The 17,694-nt window shown below is 41.5% G+C and overlaps 1 protein-coding gene across 2 annotated transcripts in view; it reads left to right on the top strand.

Moving 5' to 3' along the window:
• The window catches only part of agpat4 (1-acylglycerol-3-phosphate O-acyltransferase 4 (lysophosphatidic acid acyltransferase, delta)), a 35,410-nt gene that overhangs the window by 12,997 nt on the left and 4,719 nt on the right, over positions 1-17,694 (top strand). For both annotated transcript variants that reach the window (XM_060916501.1, XM_060916502.1), the window contains exons 3-4: positions 11,571-11,740; positions 16,364-16,525. In XM_060916501.1, coding sequence (XP_060772484.1) covers positions 11,571-11,740; positions 16,364-16,525 — 332 coding nt within the window. The remainder of the gene's footprint in view (positions 1-11,570; positions 11,741-16,363; positions 16,526-17,694) is intronic.

Here is a 17,694-nt window from a genome sequence, read left to right as displayed (position 1 = left end):
TAATTCTAGTCTCTGTAAAAGTTCATTAAAGCCCTGATCAATAATAGTTTCATATGCAGTAATCACTTTATATGTAAGACATGTAATATTTACCATTTCTAATTTTAGGTCAAAAGTGCTGGTTACACATTTGGCATGATATTAGAACAAGCTCTGAACAATTCTGTTTAGCGTGAGGGAGAGAGTGTTTCAATCTGGTGGAACCCAAGTTGTTACGTAAGGCAGAAGCAGACTTGCTTGAGGCTGTTTGCAGGCGTGGCTCGACTCAACTGTCACTGATTAGACATGTTCTGAGATTATAAGCTATGTTGCAAGAAATGTAAACAGCACCTCCCAGAATGAGCTGGATATCTATAAATCTATTGTTTTTGGCACACCTTCTGGACATTTAGCAGTTCAAACACACAATTCAAGCATGATTCCTGTGAAAGCATTTTTCACAAGGTTTAATCATACATTGGACTGTTCTTAACCCATTTCTAGTAATTTCAGCAATTTAGTGAATTTGCTTTATGCCAATAATTTAATCCCTCTGAAACAGTAACGTCTTTTTCACGACTACAGGATACATGGGCTTTTAAGACGTGAAGATACACACTGCTGTAATTATCCCATCAAAAGCTCTTAAAGCCAAACAAAACCCAACAAATAAGCTCCGTTTGCCAATCACGGCAAGTGCCCTGATGTGCTCCCTGCACGTTTTAATTATTAAAAATAAAACTTTATCCATTTTAAGTTACGATGTTGCTAAGACTAGGCTTCCCTGAGTGCGGCCATTTGCAGCGAAACCGGATATCCGCTTGTGACATAGCCGACATGCTAGTATACCGTTTACCTTTAATGCAAAGCCATCAAATAAAGGCTTCCAATTCTTAAAAAAAAATCCCTGGGTGCTGGAGCACAGCTCCTCACTGGTGTGTGTTCACTGCTTCAGATGGGTTAAATGCAGAGAAATAACTTCACTGTTCTGTAATGTGTATGTGGCAAATAAAGGCTTTTAATTCTAAAAATCTAATCAGAAATTTGTCATCATGTGATTACTACTGGCAACAGAATATGCGAATCAGACTTTTTGCTTTTATGAAGTTTAAATCTCACTCAGCGAGAACGCATACGCAGTAGTGACACAGATACTAGCAAACAATGTTCGCTGGCATAGCAATGCGATTCTTGCTGTCTAAAAAGATCACTTTTCTGTTTATGGGTGTTTTTCAAGATTCAAGAAAGCTTTGTCGGTATGTCCGTATACAAGCATACAGTGCAGTGAAATACCGTTTCCCTCAGGCTCCCCATTTTGCATTTATAGAGAAAATGGAAGATTACCAAATAAGGTGTAGATGTATAGCTATCGAAGTACAATAAACAACATAAATGACAAGACAGGTGCAAAGTGAGCAGTGTGTGTATGCGTGCGTGCAAATGGATCAAAAGCAGATGAAGGAACTGTAGTTTCAGTTTGAACTAGGGATGTCCCGATCAGGTTTTTTTGCCCTCCGATCCGATACCGATCATTTGATTTTGAGTATCTGCCGATACCGAGTCCCGATCCGATACTTCTTATAATCCATAAAAAATAAAGACGAGGAAAGAAACGGATCCAGGATGTTCCTCATTTTAATACCTTATTTTAACATCCAACAACTCCGTTAGCAAACAGAGCACTTACGTGAGGCAGTTTGAACAATAAATAACAAATTTAAAAAAATAACCTTAAAATACCTGGCAGGAATGTAAACAAATAAAAAAAAATAAAGTGCCACAGTGCCGGTAATTTGCTATTAAGAACGCATCTCACAGTGGTGTACAGTAATTTCAATTAAGGAAATGAACGTTTTTCTTGATGAAAATAAGCATTTCTACCCTTTCAGGTTTGAGTCCGTTTCTTTTGTCATCCAACGAAAAAAAAAAAAGATCTCATGCTTTGCTTTCCGCTTCGAACTGCTTCCATGTTCAACTTTGCCGGCAACAGGCAGCCAATAACCAATAGCGTCTCCGCTACAAAGTGATGTCATGCCGCACGTGTTGATGTTGCTGTGTTGAGACAAGAGGTCTGGTCTCACTCTGTGCCAACGCATAGCTATTGATGTGTTAAAAATGAGAATATATTATATAGATATATATCCGATCCCTGATCGGAAGGCAATGCCCGATTCCGATCGAGTCTGAAACCATGTGATCGGGCCCGATTTCCGATCACGTGATCGGATCGGGACATCCCTAGTTTGAACTGTCAGGTCTTCGGGGGGGGGGGTCAGTGAGTTAATGACTCTGACTGCCTGGGGGAAGAAGCTGTTGCAGTGTCCGGCAGTGATTATTGGATGCTATGGTATCTTCTGCTAGATGGTAGGAGGGAGAACAGTGCATGTGATGTGTAGGACAAGTCCCACCCTATACTGTTGGCATGGTGGATGTCGTCAAGAGATGGGTGGGAGAGATCCTCTCTGTCATCCTCAGTATCCACTGCAGGGACTTGCTCAGCACGATGCAGTTCTCAAACCAGACAGTGATGTAACAGCAGAGAACACAATCAATGGTCCCTTGGTAGGAGGAGGGAGGCTGGCCTTTTTCAGCTTTTGCAGGCAGTGTAGATGTTATTGAGCTTTCTTGGTGGCAGCAGTGGTGTTCAGGGTCCAGGAGAGGTTGTCTTCCATGTGCACTCCCAGGAACTTCACACTCCTGACTGTTTCAACAGTGGAGCCATTGATGTGCAGGAGTGAGTACCAGGATTCTTCCTGAAGTCAACAACCAGCTCTTTAGTCTTCTTGACATTGAGTCAGGTTGTTGTTCTGACTCCATTCCACCAGGTATTCAACCTCTACTCTGTACGCAGACTCTTCGTTGTTACTGATTAGACCTACTACTGTTGCTGTCTGTAAACTTGATGTAATTTGAGCTATGCTGGGCAGCACAGTCGTGCGTTAGCAGAGTAAACAGCAGTGGGCTGAACACAAAGCCTTGGGGGGCGCCTATGCTCAGTCTGAGGACCCTGGAGGCATTGTGTCCTATGGAGAGTGGGGCAGGTCAGTCAGGAAAGTCTAGGATTCAATTACAAAACGAGGTGTTCATGCCCAGCAGGTCCAACTTCTGTACCAGCTTTTGTGGGATGATTGCGTTTAATGCTGAACTGAAGTCAATAAACAGCATTCTGCTGTGATTGTGCAAGAGGGTCAGCTGAAGGGCAGTTGAAATGGCATAGCCTGTGATGTGGTTTCAGCGGTAAGCAAACTGTAGCGGGTCTAATTCCTGTGGCAGTTTTCATGTGCCTCAATATCAGCCTCTCAAAGCACTTCATGATGATGATGGGTGTAAGTCTGACAGGCTGGTAGTCATTGAGACGGGAAACGGTAGATTCTTTGGGACTGGGATAATTTTTGTGGTTTTGAGGCATGCAGGTACCACAGCTGTGCTCAGGGATGTGTATTCTCTGAGCACCTGGCCAAGTGTGTTATCAGAGCCTGCTGCTTTTTGTGGATTTACTCTGCGAAGAGTCTTCCTGACGTCAGCAGCAGAAAGACAGAGTACATTGGGGATGAGGGTCGTCATCTTTTGCTGGTTCCCTATTCTGTGTCTCAGAATGTGCAAAGTAGTCATTTGGTACATCTGGCAGGGAGGGCTCACTGCTGTCAGCCCCCAGATATTGTTGCTCATTTATGCATATAAATACACTAGAGTTCGTAATGTTAGAGTCAAGTGAAGTAATGTTAGTTGTAAGAGACTTAAGATGGAGCCAGCAGTGAAAAGGATATATTCACCTACATGGTGACATTTTACAATTATATCAACTAATAAGGTAAAATGTAACACATTTACTATTTTGATTATTTTGCAAGTCGATCCCATTACATTTGCAATATTTACAGTAGGTTTTTATTCCCAAGCGATATTTAAGAGCCCAATGTTTTGAGATCAGAGGACCCTTTGCAGTACTGGGCAAAAAAGGATTGATCCCCACATTTATAGATTAGATAGAACTTTATTGATCCCTTTGGGAGGGTTCCCTCAGGGAAATTAAAATTCCAGTAGCATTACAGGATAAACAGAGAATAGAAAATGGAGAACTTCTAGATAAATTATTTACATATAAAAAAAAGAATAAGATATGGGGAGAAAACAAAGTCCAGCAGGAGAGGTATTGCACATTGTCCAGTATTGCTTTTTGTCAGGCTAGGCTACTGCTCCTTCCCATCCTCTGTCCTCCTGTTACCCCTCCCGCCCCCCCCCCCAGAGAGGAGTTGTACAGTCTGATGGCGTGAGGGACAAAGGAGTTTTTAAGTCTGTTAGTCCTGCACTTGGGAAGGAGCATTGTCACTGAACAGGCTCCTCTGGTTGCTGATGACAGTGTGCAGAGGGTGACTGGCATCATCCATGATGTTCAGTAGTTTGTCCATAGTCCTTCTCTGCCACTGTCACCAGAGTTTCCAGCTTCATGCCGACCACAGAGCTGCCCCTCCTGATCAATTTGTCCAGCCTGGATGTGTCCTCCTTGGATGTGCTGCCCCCCCAGTACACCACGGTGTAAAACAGGACACTGGCAACCATGGACTGATAGAACATCCACGGGAGTTTCCTGCAGATGTTAAAGGACCGCAGCCTCCTCAGGAAGTATAGCCTGCTCTGTCCCTTCCTGTACAAGTGGTTGGTGTTGCAAGTCCTGTTCAGCCACAACCCAAGGTACTTGTAGGAATCCGCAGCCTCTACCTCAACTCCCTCGAACAGAACTGGTCATGACCTTGGTCTGGGCCTCCCAGTATAGCTCCTTGTTTTGAAATTTTTGTGGACTCCAGCCTCTTCTGGCCCCTGCAACCATGTTTTTATTATCCCCTGCTGGCCGAAAGGCCCGAAGGGGGATTATGTTGTGGCGATGTCTATCCGTCCATCCGGGGAAGGGTACTCACCTTCTGAAATCAACTCCTCTCACAATTTTTGGAGGAATTTCACAGAATTTGACAGGATTCTTTGTTCTATGTTGGTAATACGCATATTGCAATTTCGTTCAATTCAGTCACATTTTACCAGAGTTATGGCCCTTGATTACCAAACTTGTACTTTGACAATTTCATGAGGGTGTGCTTGTCTTCTGAAATCAACTCCTCTCACAATTCTTGGAGGAATTTCACAAAACTTGGCAAAAGGCTTTGTTATATGTTGGTAATGCGTATATTGCAATTTGGTCAAATTTTTTTCAGAGTTATGGCTCTTGATTACCAAACTTGTACTTAAGCAATTTCACAAGGGGTGTATTAGGCACTTATAGCATAGATATAGTTGCCAGCAAGGGATATTGTGCTCTTCGAGCACTCTTGTTTCAAAGGTGGGTGAAATTATCTTCCCTTCCCCCCCCAAAAAAAAGGGGGGGGGGAGTTGCCCCAACACTGGAACAAATTCTGCTTCTTAATAAAAATCTAACATTGTTCAGTTTAGACCCACCAGCATTGTCACGAAGCATAACTAGTTGTAGTGGGCTAGTAATACTGTTCTTATGATCTACTATGTTGCTTGTTGTGTTATGTAAAGCAACAACAGAAAACTAACTAAGTATCTTGCACTAACTATCTGAAGGTTTGGCTGTGTTGGGCGACACGGTGGTGTAGTGGTTAGTACAGTCGCCTCACAGCAAGAAGGTTCCGGGTTCGCGGCCGGCGAGGGCATTTCTGTGTGGAGTTTGCATGTTCTCCCCATGTCTGTCTGGGTTTCCTCCAGGTGCTCCGGTTTCCCCCACAATTCAAAGACATGCAGTTAGGTTGACGTGGGGCGGCCTTGGGCTGAGGTGCCCTTGAGCAGAGGTGCCCTTGAGCAAGGTACCTGACTGGTCCCCGGGTGCTCTAGTGTGGCTACCCACTGCTCTGTGTGTGTGTTCAGTGCTTCAGATGGGTTAAATGCAGAGGATGAATTTCACTGTGCTTGAAGTGTGCATGTGACGAATAGAGGTTTCTTTTTTTTTTTTTTATGTTGAATATTGCGTTTACCTTTTGTTGCTGCTCCTGTTGAGGATTGCAGGCAGGTTTGATGTGGATGGCCTCCATAAGCTATACATCCAGTGTATACACCCTCTTCTTGATATTTTGACAAAAGTTTAAGTGCACCTAATGTTAACACACTAAAAACGTGTGTCACTGTGTAACTAAAGTCTGAAGCAGATTTCCTTATCCTGGACTTGATTGCACTAAGTTAGACATTTATTCAGGACATTAGCCAAGTAATAAGTAATGAGCAACAGGTGAGTAGAATGTAATCATTGTAATGATCAGTTCATTTGGCTTGGGTGAGATGTGATGTGGTTTTCTTGATCTAGGTTTATGCCATTCATTATTAAACATCACTAAATTAACCTGGTCACCTTGGGAACTGTGGCAGCTCTGAACTGAAACACAGTTCCCCAACACACGTGGCCAGTCAAACATGGCAAACATTGACCACTAGGAAAACACTTACCGTACCATGGGACGGCGAACGGCTATGCTAACACGGAAAAATGAATAAATAATCACAGAAGATTTAATAGCTGTGCTATTTTCTGTCACACATGATGTTTTGGAGCTCGATTATTCCTTAAGCTTAGCAAGCCTATAAACAACCTGGCAGCTAGTGCCAATCATTAGCCCTGACTTATTCTGAGGAAATGGCATCGATAGTGTGTCCATCAAATTTATAGGGTTAAGAGTTCGTTTTTAATTAGTTGGTGAATTAGACTTGTGAATTTGCAACACTGCTGCTAACGTGCTATAAACGGCGTCATCTCACAGGGCGACGGCGTGATGTAAGCAGGTCTAGACCAACCCCCAAGCTACACAATTTATTGGTTGAAATCCTGTCAGTCATTGAACTAATGAAATGACCTGAAAAATTGGTTGAAAGGTACCTAAATTCATCCTGTCCATATGGCTACACTGTTCCGCGTATAAAAATATTCCTTCACAGTATAAAATCAGACCTGTGACTTCATCTCCACCAAGTCTGACATGAATCCGTTGAACCGTCTAGGAGGAGCGTAACTGAGATCAGTGAAAAAGCCTCTCTTTCTGTAACACCACTATACCAGGGTGTCACTCTGCGCATGTGGAGATGGTCATAACCAAGAACCTGTGAAGTCTGAGTCGTATCAATGTATCAGCAACTTCTTGACATCATGTATACCAAATTGGACATGAACTGCAAGGAGTATTATTTAAAAATGCACAAAATCCAAAATAACTTGCTTCCTGTTGGGTGTGGCTAAAGCAGTGTATATTACAAATGTGTTCATCTTGGAGACCTCATATGTGTACCAAATTTGGTGCATATATTTGAAGCTATATGCCGGGTACAAGACTTGTGCATTACAAATGGTAGTGCTGTAGAATCACTTGGCAACACCCAGGGCCAAAGCTCTGTCCTGGAGTAACTATCCAGGGTTCCTATGCAGTATGGAATTTGACTTTTTAGTAATTTCCAGGTCTGGATAAGTATGGAAATGGGAAACTCGAGTATAGGGGAAAAAATATTTCTGTTTCCAGACTATTGCCCCTACTTTCTTTTCTAAAATATAAAATTAAGCCAAAATGTTCAAACCAGTGAGAGTTTGATGTTGAATTTAATCAAGGCAAGAAGTGTGCGTGATGTGTCTGCTGTGATTTCATGTTGGCACAATGGGCTACGTTGTGCCCATCCTGTCAAGTCAAAGTCCCTTTTCATACCAGAATCTGGTCTTCCCAGGCAGTCTCCTGTCCCAGTACTAACCAGCTCTTTAAGGTGCATGGATGCGGTGCTGATCTCTGTTTTGATAGCCCTCGGCCTCTCGCCTATACAGCTGGGGTTACAGTGGGGGGCTAGTCCTCTGGTAACCGCAACACTCGCATCTGTATTGCAGTATGCCTTGCCAGATGGCAGTAGGTACTGTTTTTATGATGGTCTTTGGTATGAACAAACCGTGAGTAGTGGACAGGCTAACCACTACTACCTATGCAGGAAGAAAAAAAAAATTGGTGTGAACGCACATTGCAACACTCCAAATGCAAGAATGGATAACTGCAAGTTTTCTGAGAGTTGGCAGTGTTGTGTGGCAGCCCCCTGGCGTGAATGATGGCAAATATTGTGTCTGTGTATCTCCATTACAATGCATTTGGTGTGTGTGAGAGAACATAGTTGCCCTTACTTATTGGTGTGTGGTGCACTCGCACAAGACCTCTTAGCCTGATAACGGTCTTACTACCATGTTTCAACGTGTGTATGGACATGTCTGTCACTCAACCAGCAGCAGGATCCAACTGGTTTCCTCTGTTTTTCCATTGGGGGATGTGTGTCGTTGCAGTTGCATGTATTTGAGTGATGGCGTGTATGTGCTTCTGACAGAAGGAGAGCTTTAAAAAAAAAAAAAAAAAAGGGGAGTGTCCCCTAAACTTTTTGTAGCCAATAATTTTTACATTTTATTCTCCGTTCTATCTTAAGTTTTCAAAATGCATTCTTTTAATGGACCAGCAGGACTGGCTTAAGTGGCCTTGAGCAAGGCACCTAACCCCCAACCACTCCGGCAAGAGTGGTGGCGTACCTTGTGTCTGATTAGCCAAAGAAAAACTGATGATGCAGATTATCAGTTCGGGCACTGAACCCAACTGTTGAACAGTGTGTGACAGTGTTTACAGTCAAGTTTTACTCCATCTAATATTTAATAAAGCAGTCAATGCACTTCCATTCCCTTTTCTTTTGATGAGTTGTATATCAACATTGCTACTGTTACAGGTAGAAGGGATCAGATTAGTGTTTATTATTATCCCCACCACTAATTGTGTAGGGGGATATAGGAATCGAGTCTGTCCATTTCAAACTGAACAAGTTTTCTCAGAAACTACATAAGCTACATCAGTGAAACTTTGCATACTCATACTACTGAAAAAAGCTGGGTAGCATTTTATGAAGGTGTCATAGCACTTACGACATAAGTCAATATTAAAGCAATGGGCTTATAAGGGCGTAAGTGTTAAGAGGTCTTCATAAAATGCTTGTGGCGGGGGATAGTGATGACCATGTCTTGTTTAAATGTACATGGCAGAAACAGAACAACGCTGCATTGTTTTAGCATTGCAACTTGAATAAAATGCTGTGCATCGAACTTGTATGAGCTACAGGACCTTACCACAGTGGTTTAACTTATGGGCATGCACTGGATATACCAAGATAAATGTAATAATGGACATCAAGTCTAAAGTCATGTTTCGTGACCTGTTTGACTGCTGAAACCATACAAATAGAAAAATCCAAAGCAAACAGTGTTTTAAATCACTGGCTAATTATTACCATCGAAAGATTTGTAAAATTTTAGATTTGACACTCTATTGTAGGTCTGTGGGGTGTCTTTTCTTCCCCCTTGCCAAAATGTTCAGCCTTGTTTCTTTTTCTGAACCTTAAGTGCTGTGAGGTGGCACAGTGGTTCGCAATGCTGCTTCACAGCAAGAAGGTTCTGGGTTCAAGCCTTGAGTCTGACTGGGGTCTGTGTGGCGTTTGTATGCTCTCCCTGTGCAAATTTACTGGGGGTGCTCTGGTTTCCTCCCACAGTCCAAAGACATGTGGGTTAGATCAACCGCCTACTCTAAATTGCCCATAGGTGTTAGTCTCTGTTAGCCCTGTGATAGACTGCTGACCTGGTCAGGGTGACCCCCACCTCTCACACGGTCAGCTGGGATTGGCTCCAGCCATGAACCTGACAGATAAGCGGCATAGATAATGGATAGATGGTGAAAATGCCATCGTGTAATTCCTTGATTTTAAGACACTACAGTAAAATTTAAAAAACCCCACACATTTTATTTATACAGTGCTCAGCGTAAATGAGTACACCCCCTTTTGAAAAGTAACATTTTAAACAAGATCTCAAAGAATACAATTTCCAAAATGTTGACAAGACAAAGTTTAATATAGCATCTGTTTAACTTATAACGTGAAAGTAAGGTTAATAATATAAACTTAGATTGCACATTTTTCAGTTTTACTCAAATTAGGGTGGTGCAAAAATGAGTACACCCCACAACAAAAACTACTACATCATCTAGTACTTTGTATGGCCTCCATGATTTTTAATGACAGCACCAAGTCTTCTAGGCATGGAATGAACAAGTTGGTGACATTTTGCAACATCAATCTTTTTCCATTCTTCAACAATGACCTCTTTTAGTGACTGGATAGTGAGTGGATGCTCAACTTGTCTCTTCAGAATTCCCCAAAGAAAATAATTTCTTTACACCACAAAGGTGAAGGCTACAAGATGATCAGCAAAGCTTTACTTATCAGTCAGAATACTGTCGCAAAAGTGGTACAAAAATTTAAGAAAGATGGAACTGCAACCATCTCACAGAGACGTCCAGGTCGTCCACGGAAGTTAACACCTCGACAGGAGCATCTTCTGATGAGAAGGGTTGAAGAAAATCGGTATGCAAGTTCACTGCAGTTATCTAAAGAAGTAGAAAGCCAAACTGGGGTGACTATTTCCCATGACACAATACAGCGTACACTGCAGAGGAATGGCATGCATGGATGCCGTCCACGAAAGAAGCCTCTCCTAAAGCCCAGACACAAAAAAGCCCACCTAGAGTTTACCAGGGCCCATGCTGAGAAAGATGAAGACTACTGGGACTCTATACTCTGGAGTGATGAGACCAAGATAAATGTTTTTGGAACTGATGGCTTCAAAACTGCATGGCGTCGCAAAGGTAAGGAATACAAAGAAAACTGCATGGTGCCTACAGTGAAACATGGTGGTGGCAGTGTCCTTATGTGGGGCTGCATGAGTGCTGCTGGTGTCAGGGAGCTGCATTTCATTGATGGCATCATGAATTCACAGATGTATTGCTCTATACTGAAAGAGAAGATGCTACCATCACTCCGTGCCCTTAGTCGTCATGCACTTTTCCAACATGACAGTGATCCCAAATACACATCTAAGGCTACTGTTGGATTTCTGAAGAACAGGGTGAAAGTGATTCAGTGGCCAAGTATGTCCCCTGATCTGAACCCAATCGAACACCTATGGGGAATTCTGAAGAGACAAGTTGAGCATCACTCTCCATCCAGCATCCAGTCACTAAAAGAGGTCATTGTTGAAGAATGGAAAAAGACTGATGTTGCAAAATGTCACCAACTTGTTCATTCCATGCCTAGAAGACTTGGCGCTGTCATTAAAAAACATGGAGGCCATACAAAGTACTAGATGTAGTAGTTTTTGTTGTGGGGTGTACTCATTTTTGCGCCACCCTAATTTGAGTAAAACTGAAAAATGTGTAATCTAAGTTATATTATTAACTTTACTTTCACATTATAAGTTAAACAGATGTTATATTAAACTTTGTCTTGTCAACATTTTGGAAATTGTGTTCATTGAGACATTGTTTAAAATGTTACTTTTCAAAGGGGGTGCACTCATTTACACTGTGTGTATGTATGTGTATTCTTTTATTAAAGTGTGTGTTATTATTTACTGACTAAATTACAGTACTTTCTCCTGGTCATCGTGTTTGTTAATGGTAATGTTGCTGTTAGCCCACAGTTGTATTTGAATTATAGCTTTATTTGTAACATTGCTTTCCCCTCCTGTTTTTGCTCAGAGATGGTGGCACTACTGGAATGGTGGTCTGGGACAGAATGCACACTGTACACTGATCCTGAATCCTACCCGTTGTATGGCAAAGAAAATGCAATCGTCATCCTCAACCATAACTTTGAGATTGATTTTCTGTGTGGTTGGACCTTCTGCGAAAGGTTTGGTGTGTTAGGGGTAAGTAAAAACGCTGGATGTTTCTTACCTGTGCTCTTGTTTTGCTTTGACTTGCAAAGGACATGTAAATTTTAATGATTACATTTACATGAGTAGCATTTGGTGGATGCCCTTATCCAGAGCGACTTCCAGAATTGTTTTTGTCTCCAGTAAGTACATCCTGATGATAATTCACTCAGTCATGGACCAAGAGTATTATCAGACTAAAAACTCTGTTGGGAATGTCGTATAGTATGAAAATCACACAACATGCAAGATTCCCTCCCCCTAACAAAGTCTGATCTTCACAGCAAAATGTTTTGTATGGGGACTGGCTTTGTTAATCAGGTAATACAACCCTGATTCCAAAAAAGTTGGGACAAAGTACAAATTGTAAATAAAAATGGAATGCAATGATGTGGAACTGTCAAAATTCCATATTTTATTCAGAATAGAACATAGATGACATATCTCATGTTTAAACTGAGAAAATGTATCATTTAAAGAGAAAAATTAGGTGATTTTAAATTTCATGACAACACCACATCTCAAAAAAGTTGGGACAAGGCCATGTTTACCACTGTGAGACATCCCCTTTTCTCTTTACAACAGTCTGTAAACGTCTGGGGACTGAGGAGACAAGTTGCTCAAGTTTAGGGATAGGAATGTTAACCCATTTCTTGTCTAATGTAGGATTCTAGTTGCTCAACTGTCTTGGGTCTTTTTTGTCGTATCTTCCGTTTTATGATGCGCCAAATGTTTTCTATGGGTGAAAGATCGGGACTGCAGGCTGGCCAGTTCAGTACCTGGACCCTTCTTCTATGCAGCCATGATGCTGTAATTGATGCAGTATGTGGTTTGGCATTGTCATGTTGGAAAATGCAAGGTCTTCCCTGAAAGAGACGTCTTCTGGATGGGAGCATATGTTGCTCTAGAACCTGAATATACCTTTCAGCAGTGATGGTGTCTTTCCAGATGTGTAAGCTGCCCATGCCACACACACTAATGCAACCCCATACCATCAGAGATGCAGGCTTCTGAACTGAGCGCTGATAACAACTTGGGTCGTCCTTCTCCTCTTTAGTCCGAATGACACGGCGTCCCTGATTTCCATAAAGAACTTCACATTTTGATTCGTCTGACCACAGAACAGTTTTCCACTTTGCCACAGTCCATTTTAAATGAGCCTTGGCCCAGAGAAGACGTCTGCACTTCTGGATCACGTTTAGATACGGCTTCTTCTTTGAACTATAGAGTTTTAGCTGGCAACGGCGGATGGCACGGTGAATTGTGTTCACAGATAATGTTCTCTGGAAATATTCCTGAGCCCATTTTGTGATTTCCAATACAGAAGCATGCCTGTATGTGATGCAGTGCCGTCTAAGGGCCCGAAGATCACGGGCACCCAGTATGGTTTTCCGGCCTTGACCCTTACGCACAGAGATTCTTCCAGATTCTCTGAATCTTTTGATGATATTATGCACTGTAGATGATGATCTGTTCAAACTCTTTGCAATTTTACACTGTCGAACTCCTTTCTGATATTGCTCCACTATTTGTCGGCGCAGAATTAGGGGGATTGGTGATCCTCTTCCCATCTTTACTTCTGAGAGCCGCTGCCACTCCAAGATGCTCTTTTTATACCCAGTCATGTTAATGACCTATTGCCAATTGACCTAATGAGTTGCAATTTGGTCCTCCAGCTGTTCCTTTTTTGTACCTTTAACTTTTCCAGCCTCTTATTGCCCCTGTCCCAACTTTTTTGAGATGTGTTGCTGTCATGAAATTTCAAATGAGTCAATATTTGGCATGAAATTTCAAAATGTCTCACTTTCGACATTTGATATGTTGTCTCTGTTCTATTGTGAATACAGTGTCAGTTTTTGAGATTTGTAAATTATTGCATTCCGTTTTTATTTACAATTTGTACTTTGTCCCAACTTTTTTGGAATCGGGGTTGTATTACTTATACACCCCCACCCCACATCTCAGTGATCAAACTTTCACATCCGGACAGCTCTGTGCACAAATATAGTCCACCGACTTCCAGTTCCTAGCGCAGCAGTCGTTTCTGGTTTGTTGCCATGTTTTTTGACAATGCCTGTCTGCTTTACTACAGATGATGCTTTGTGATTGTTTTGTACATTGATCATCTGGGTTTGTAGAAAATACAGCCCACTGGAAACACACTCCTCCTGTGAGCAATTTTATTTCTGCTTGGATGTGAGAGTTTGATTACTGAGGAAACCTTGTAAAATAGTTTTTTTTAAAATAAGAAGTCTCCATGATTAACTAATCCAAGCTGAACACAGCTTTAGATGGAAATAAAATCAGAGTATCAATTGCCTGGAGATAGGCAGAATGCTACTGGAAAAATACAACATTTTGGTTTAAAGTGAGGTGTAAATGTCTCTAAACCTCACTTTTTCCCTTATACAAAGCAACAATCATGATGTTGATTGGCCATGTGTTTTTGAACCACAGCTGATCCAAAAGGCCATAAATTAATGGAAAATCAACGGTGTCAGTCGATTTTCACAGAATCTGCCGAGACTGAACCGGAAGATCCCGAAGGGGTGCATGATGTCACTCATGTAATAAAGATCCAGGTATCGATTTCGTCCCCGTGCGCAGCAGTGGTTAGACCAGTCTCGATATTGAATCATGTTTTGGAGAGAATTCTGATAGTGATTGGGATTCTTGTATGTCGGATGAAGGGACAGATGATTATCAAGGATATTCATGGTAAATGGTTGTTTTCGAGTCCCCAAGACGAGAAACCGCCAGTTCACAACAGTCCTGCTCACTGCTGATAGCGCACCACCAGCCAGAGAGAACTGGAAACACAGATTGGTTTTGTGGATTTTTATTCCAAGCTGGCCACTGCAAAATATAGGGAAAATATTTACATGTACCTCAATAAATGCAGAAATTTAATCTTTAAAATGTACACTTATTCAGTGTAATTACTGAAAGAAAATATGAAGTGGGCAATAATGGGGGGGGGGGGGATCGACGAACTATCCAAGTGTCACATCAAATGTCCTTTATTAAATAAATGGGTTTCTTTTTGCTCCAGTAATTCCCATGTGGTGAACGCTTGATGAATCAGATTTATTATTAGATGATGACATGAAATCTGCCTGCTTCGTTTGCACAGATCTCACCCACTGTCGTATTTGTCATTTCTCGGAAATTCGTGAACCGAATGTCCTGTTGTATATGGATTTGAACATACAAACACGCTGCAGTGCCTTCCCATCGTCATTTTTGTAAGATTCCAACAATATTAAATTTCGGCGAGTAAACAAGCACGGAGTCAGATGACCAGAAATGACCGACAACCAGGGTTCCACGCGTGACGTTATGAGATTACAAATAATATTTTCCCTCCTGCTTTAATTAATTTTGGTAATGAGTAATGAAATTAATTTTAAAGCATTACAGTAAGGCATACATGAGAAGCGTTATGCTTGGAGAAAGGAATTCCAGCATAAGAACCTTATGCCGTCTGTGAAACATTGTGGTGGTAATATCATGGTTTGGGCTTGTTTTGCTGCATCGGGGTTAGGGCTGCTTACGGTCATCGATGGCACAATGAATTCTGAATTATTCCAGCGAGTTCTAAAGGAAAATGTCAGGACATCTGTCCGTGAACTGAATCTCAAGAGGCGCTGCATGATGCACTAAGACAGGGGTGTCAAACCTGATCCATAAAGGGCCATGTGGCTGCAGGTTTTCATTCCAGCCATGCAGCAGCACACCTGACTTGGCTCATTCAATCAACTGAACTGTCTTCACACAGTCAAATACTTGCAGCCACACCCACCCTTGATTAAAGGGTGGGTGTGTCAGTTGATTGAATAAGCCAAATCAGGGTGCTGCTGCATGGCTGGAATGAAAACCTGCAGCCACATGGCCCTTTATGGATCAGGTTTGACACCCCTGCACTAAGACAATGACCCGACGTGCACACATTGTTCTACCAAAGGATGGTTAAAGGAGTTAATGTTTTGGAATGGTCAAGTCAAAGTCCTGACCTTAATCCAATAGAAATGTTGTGTGAGCAGCTCATGTGAGGAAACCCACCAACATCCCAGAGTTGAAGCTGTTCTGTACAGAGGAACGGGATAAAATTCCTCCAAGCTGATGAGCTCAACAGTTAGAGGAAACATTTAGTTGCAGTTATTGCTGCACAAGGGGGTCACACCAGATACTGAAAGCAAAGGTTCACATACTTCTGCCATTCACTATGTAAAATTGGATAATTTCTCACTAAACTACCAAGTAGAATACGTCTTTTTGTGTGTGTGTGTTTTCTTTATCTGCTTTTAGGTCTTGTGAGATTCTGATGTTTGGGTCATATATAAAAGTTCTAAAGGGTTCACAAACTTTCAAGTACCACTGCAGGTTTACCAGAACAAATCTGAAAAATGACGGATGGGACATTTAATTTCTACTTGTAGTGTCTCGCCTTAAAAATAGAAAAATGGAGTTAGGTGTGAAAGGTGATAGAACAACTGAAATACAGCATATTTTATGAATAGTACTGTATGTATAGAGATGTTAGACCCCTGTTTATAAAGCTATGAACAGTAGTAGCTAGTATTTAAATACTAATACATAAAACTCTTTCATATACAGAGCTCCAAGGTGCTGGCAAAGAAAGAACTTGCATATGTACCAGTAATTGGTTGGATGTGGTACTTTCTGGAGATTGTCTTCTGTAAGAGGAAATGGGAGGAAGATCAGAAAACAGTGGTGCAGAGCCTTCAACGTCTTAAGGATTATCCAGAGAACTTCTGGGTAAGGGTTTTCTAATAATAATTTACTCAGTTATGCTTGTACAGATGAGGTGATGCTAATTGTTGAATTCAATTCAAGCCAAGAAAATTTTACCAAAAAAGTTAAAAGCTCAGTGAAGCATTGACCAGTGTCACTTTAATAAACACTCCCATTAAAGAAATCAGACACTTGACAAGATTAATTTTGGAGCTGATTTATGTCCTTTTTATTGTATAAAGTGAATTGTAGCTCAATACAAACAATTTTCTAGACATTTACCCACTCCTGAGAAGAAAGTACAGGAATGAAGCTTGTAACTGGGGGCAGTGTAAGGTGAAAGGCCTAGATTATGGCTTGGTTTAAGAACAACTTTTTGTTCTTTGGATGAACATTTAACTTTTTTTCAAGGTTTATGGGACAGTAAATGCTGTATTCCAGGTTCTGTACACCACATTAAGTAAAACAAAGTAAACCTATAGGGGGAAAATCTGAACAATAAAAAGCCTTAAAGCTAGACGGCCTTCCGATTTTCATAAAATCGGTGAAATTTAGTTCCCTCTGATATTTGGTCATTGTGACGTGTTTATTTCTGTAATATCTCACAAAATATCGGGCCATTCATTGGCTGGGACGTTATTTAATTTGAGGGGATTCCTTAGCAAATGTGCATGAAATCACTCGTTTCAAGCAGACAGAGGAAGTCTGTGTGCGCATACGCAGGTTTACCTTGACTGTGCGCTGACAGTTACATCATTCTGTCGCTAAACGAGATCACACAACGAGGTGCTCACTGACTGCCGATTTTAGTTTGGTTTCTGCGTTTCTTTTGCAACATGTTTTTTCTTCTCGCTTTCCGTTACTGTAGTCGGTCTTTCATGTTTTATTCGCACACTCGTCCTCCATTTTTCTCTCCGGTTTCAAATTTGGATCCCACAATGCCTCGTGCGAATGGGGAAAGCCCACCATGTGATGCATGACATAGTATCTTGAATTGGGTCATGGTGAAGCAGGAAAAACTAGTGGAGAATTTAGGGCCTCATAGCCCTAAATTCATTAATTGCTCTGTTTAAAAAAAACTAATAAAATTGGAAGTCTGAGTTCGAATTCAGTAGCTTTTGGTCCACTAAACAAAAATAACTGGGTGTCTGGGGGATACTTTATGACCTACACTTAAAATCTGAAAGGCAGTA

This window comes from Neoarius graeffei, chromosome 3, assembly GCF_027579695.1.
Source record: "Neoarius graeffei isolate fNeoGra1 chromosome 3, fNeoGra1.pri, whole genome shotgun sequence".
In the NCBI taxonomy this organism is placed as follows: Eukaryota; Metazoa; Chordata; class Actinopteri; order Siluriformes; family Ariidae; genus Neoarius; species Neoarius graeffei.
This window is presented reverse-complemented; position numbering and strand designations above follow the sequence as displayed.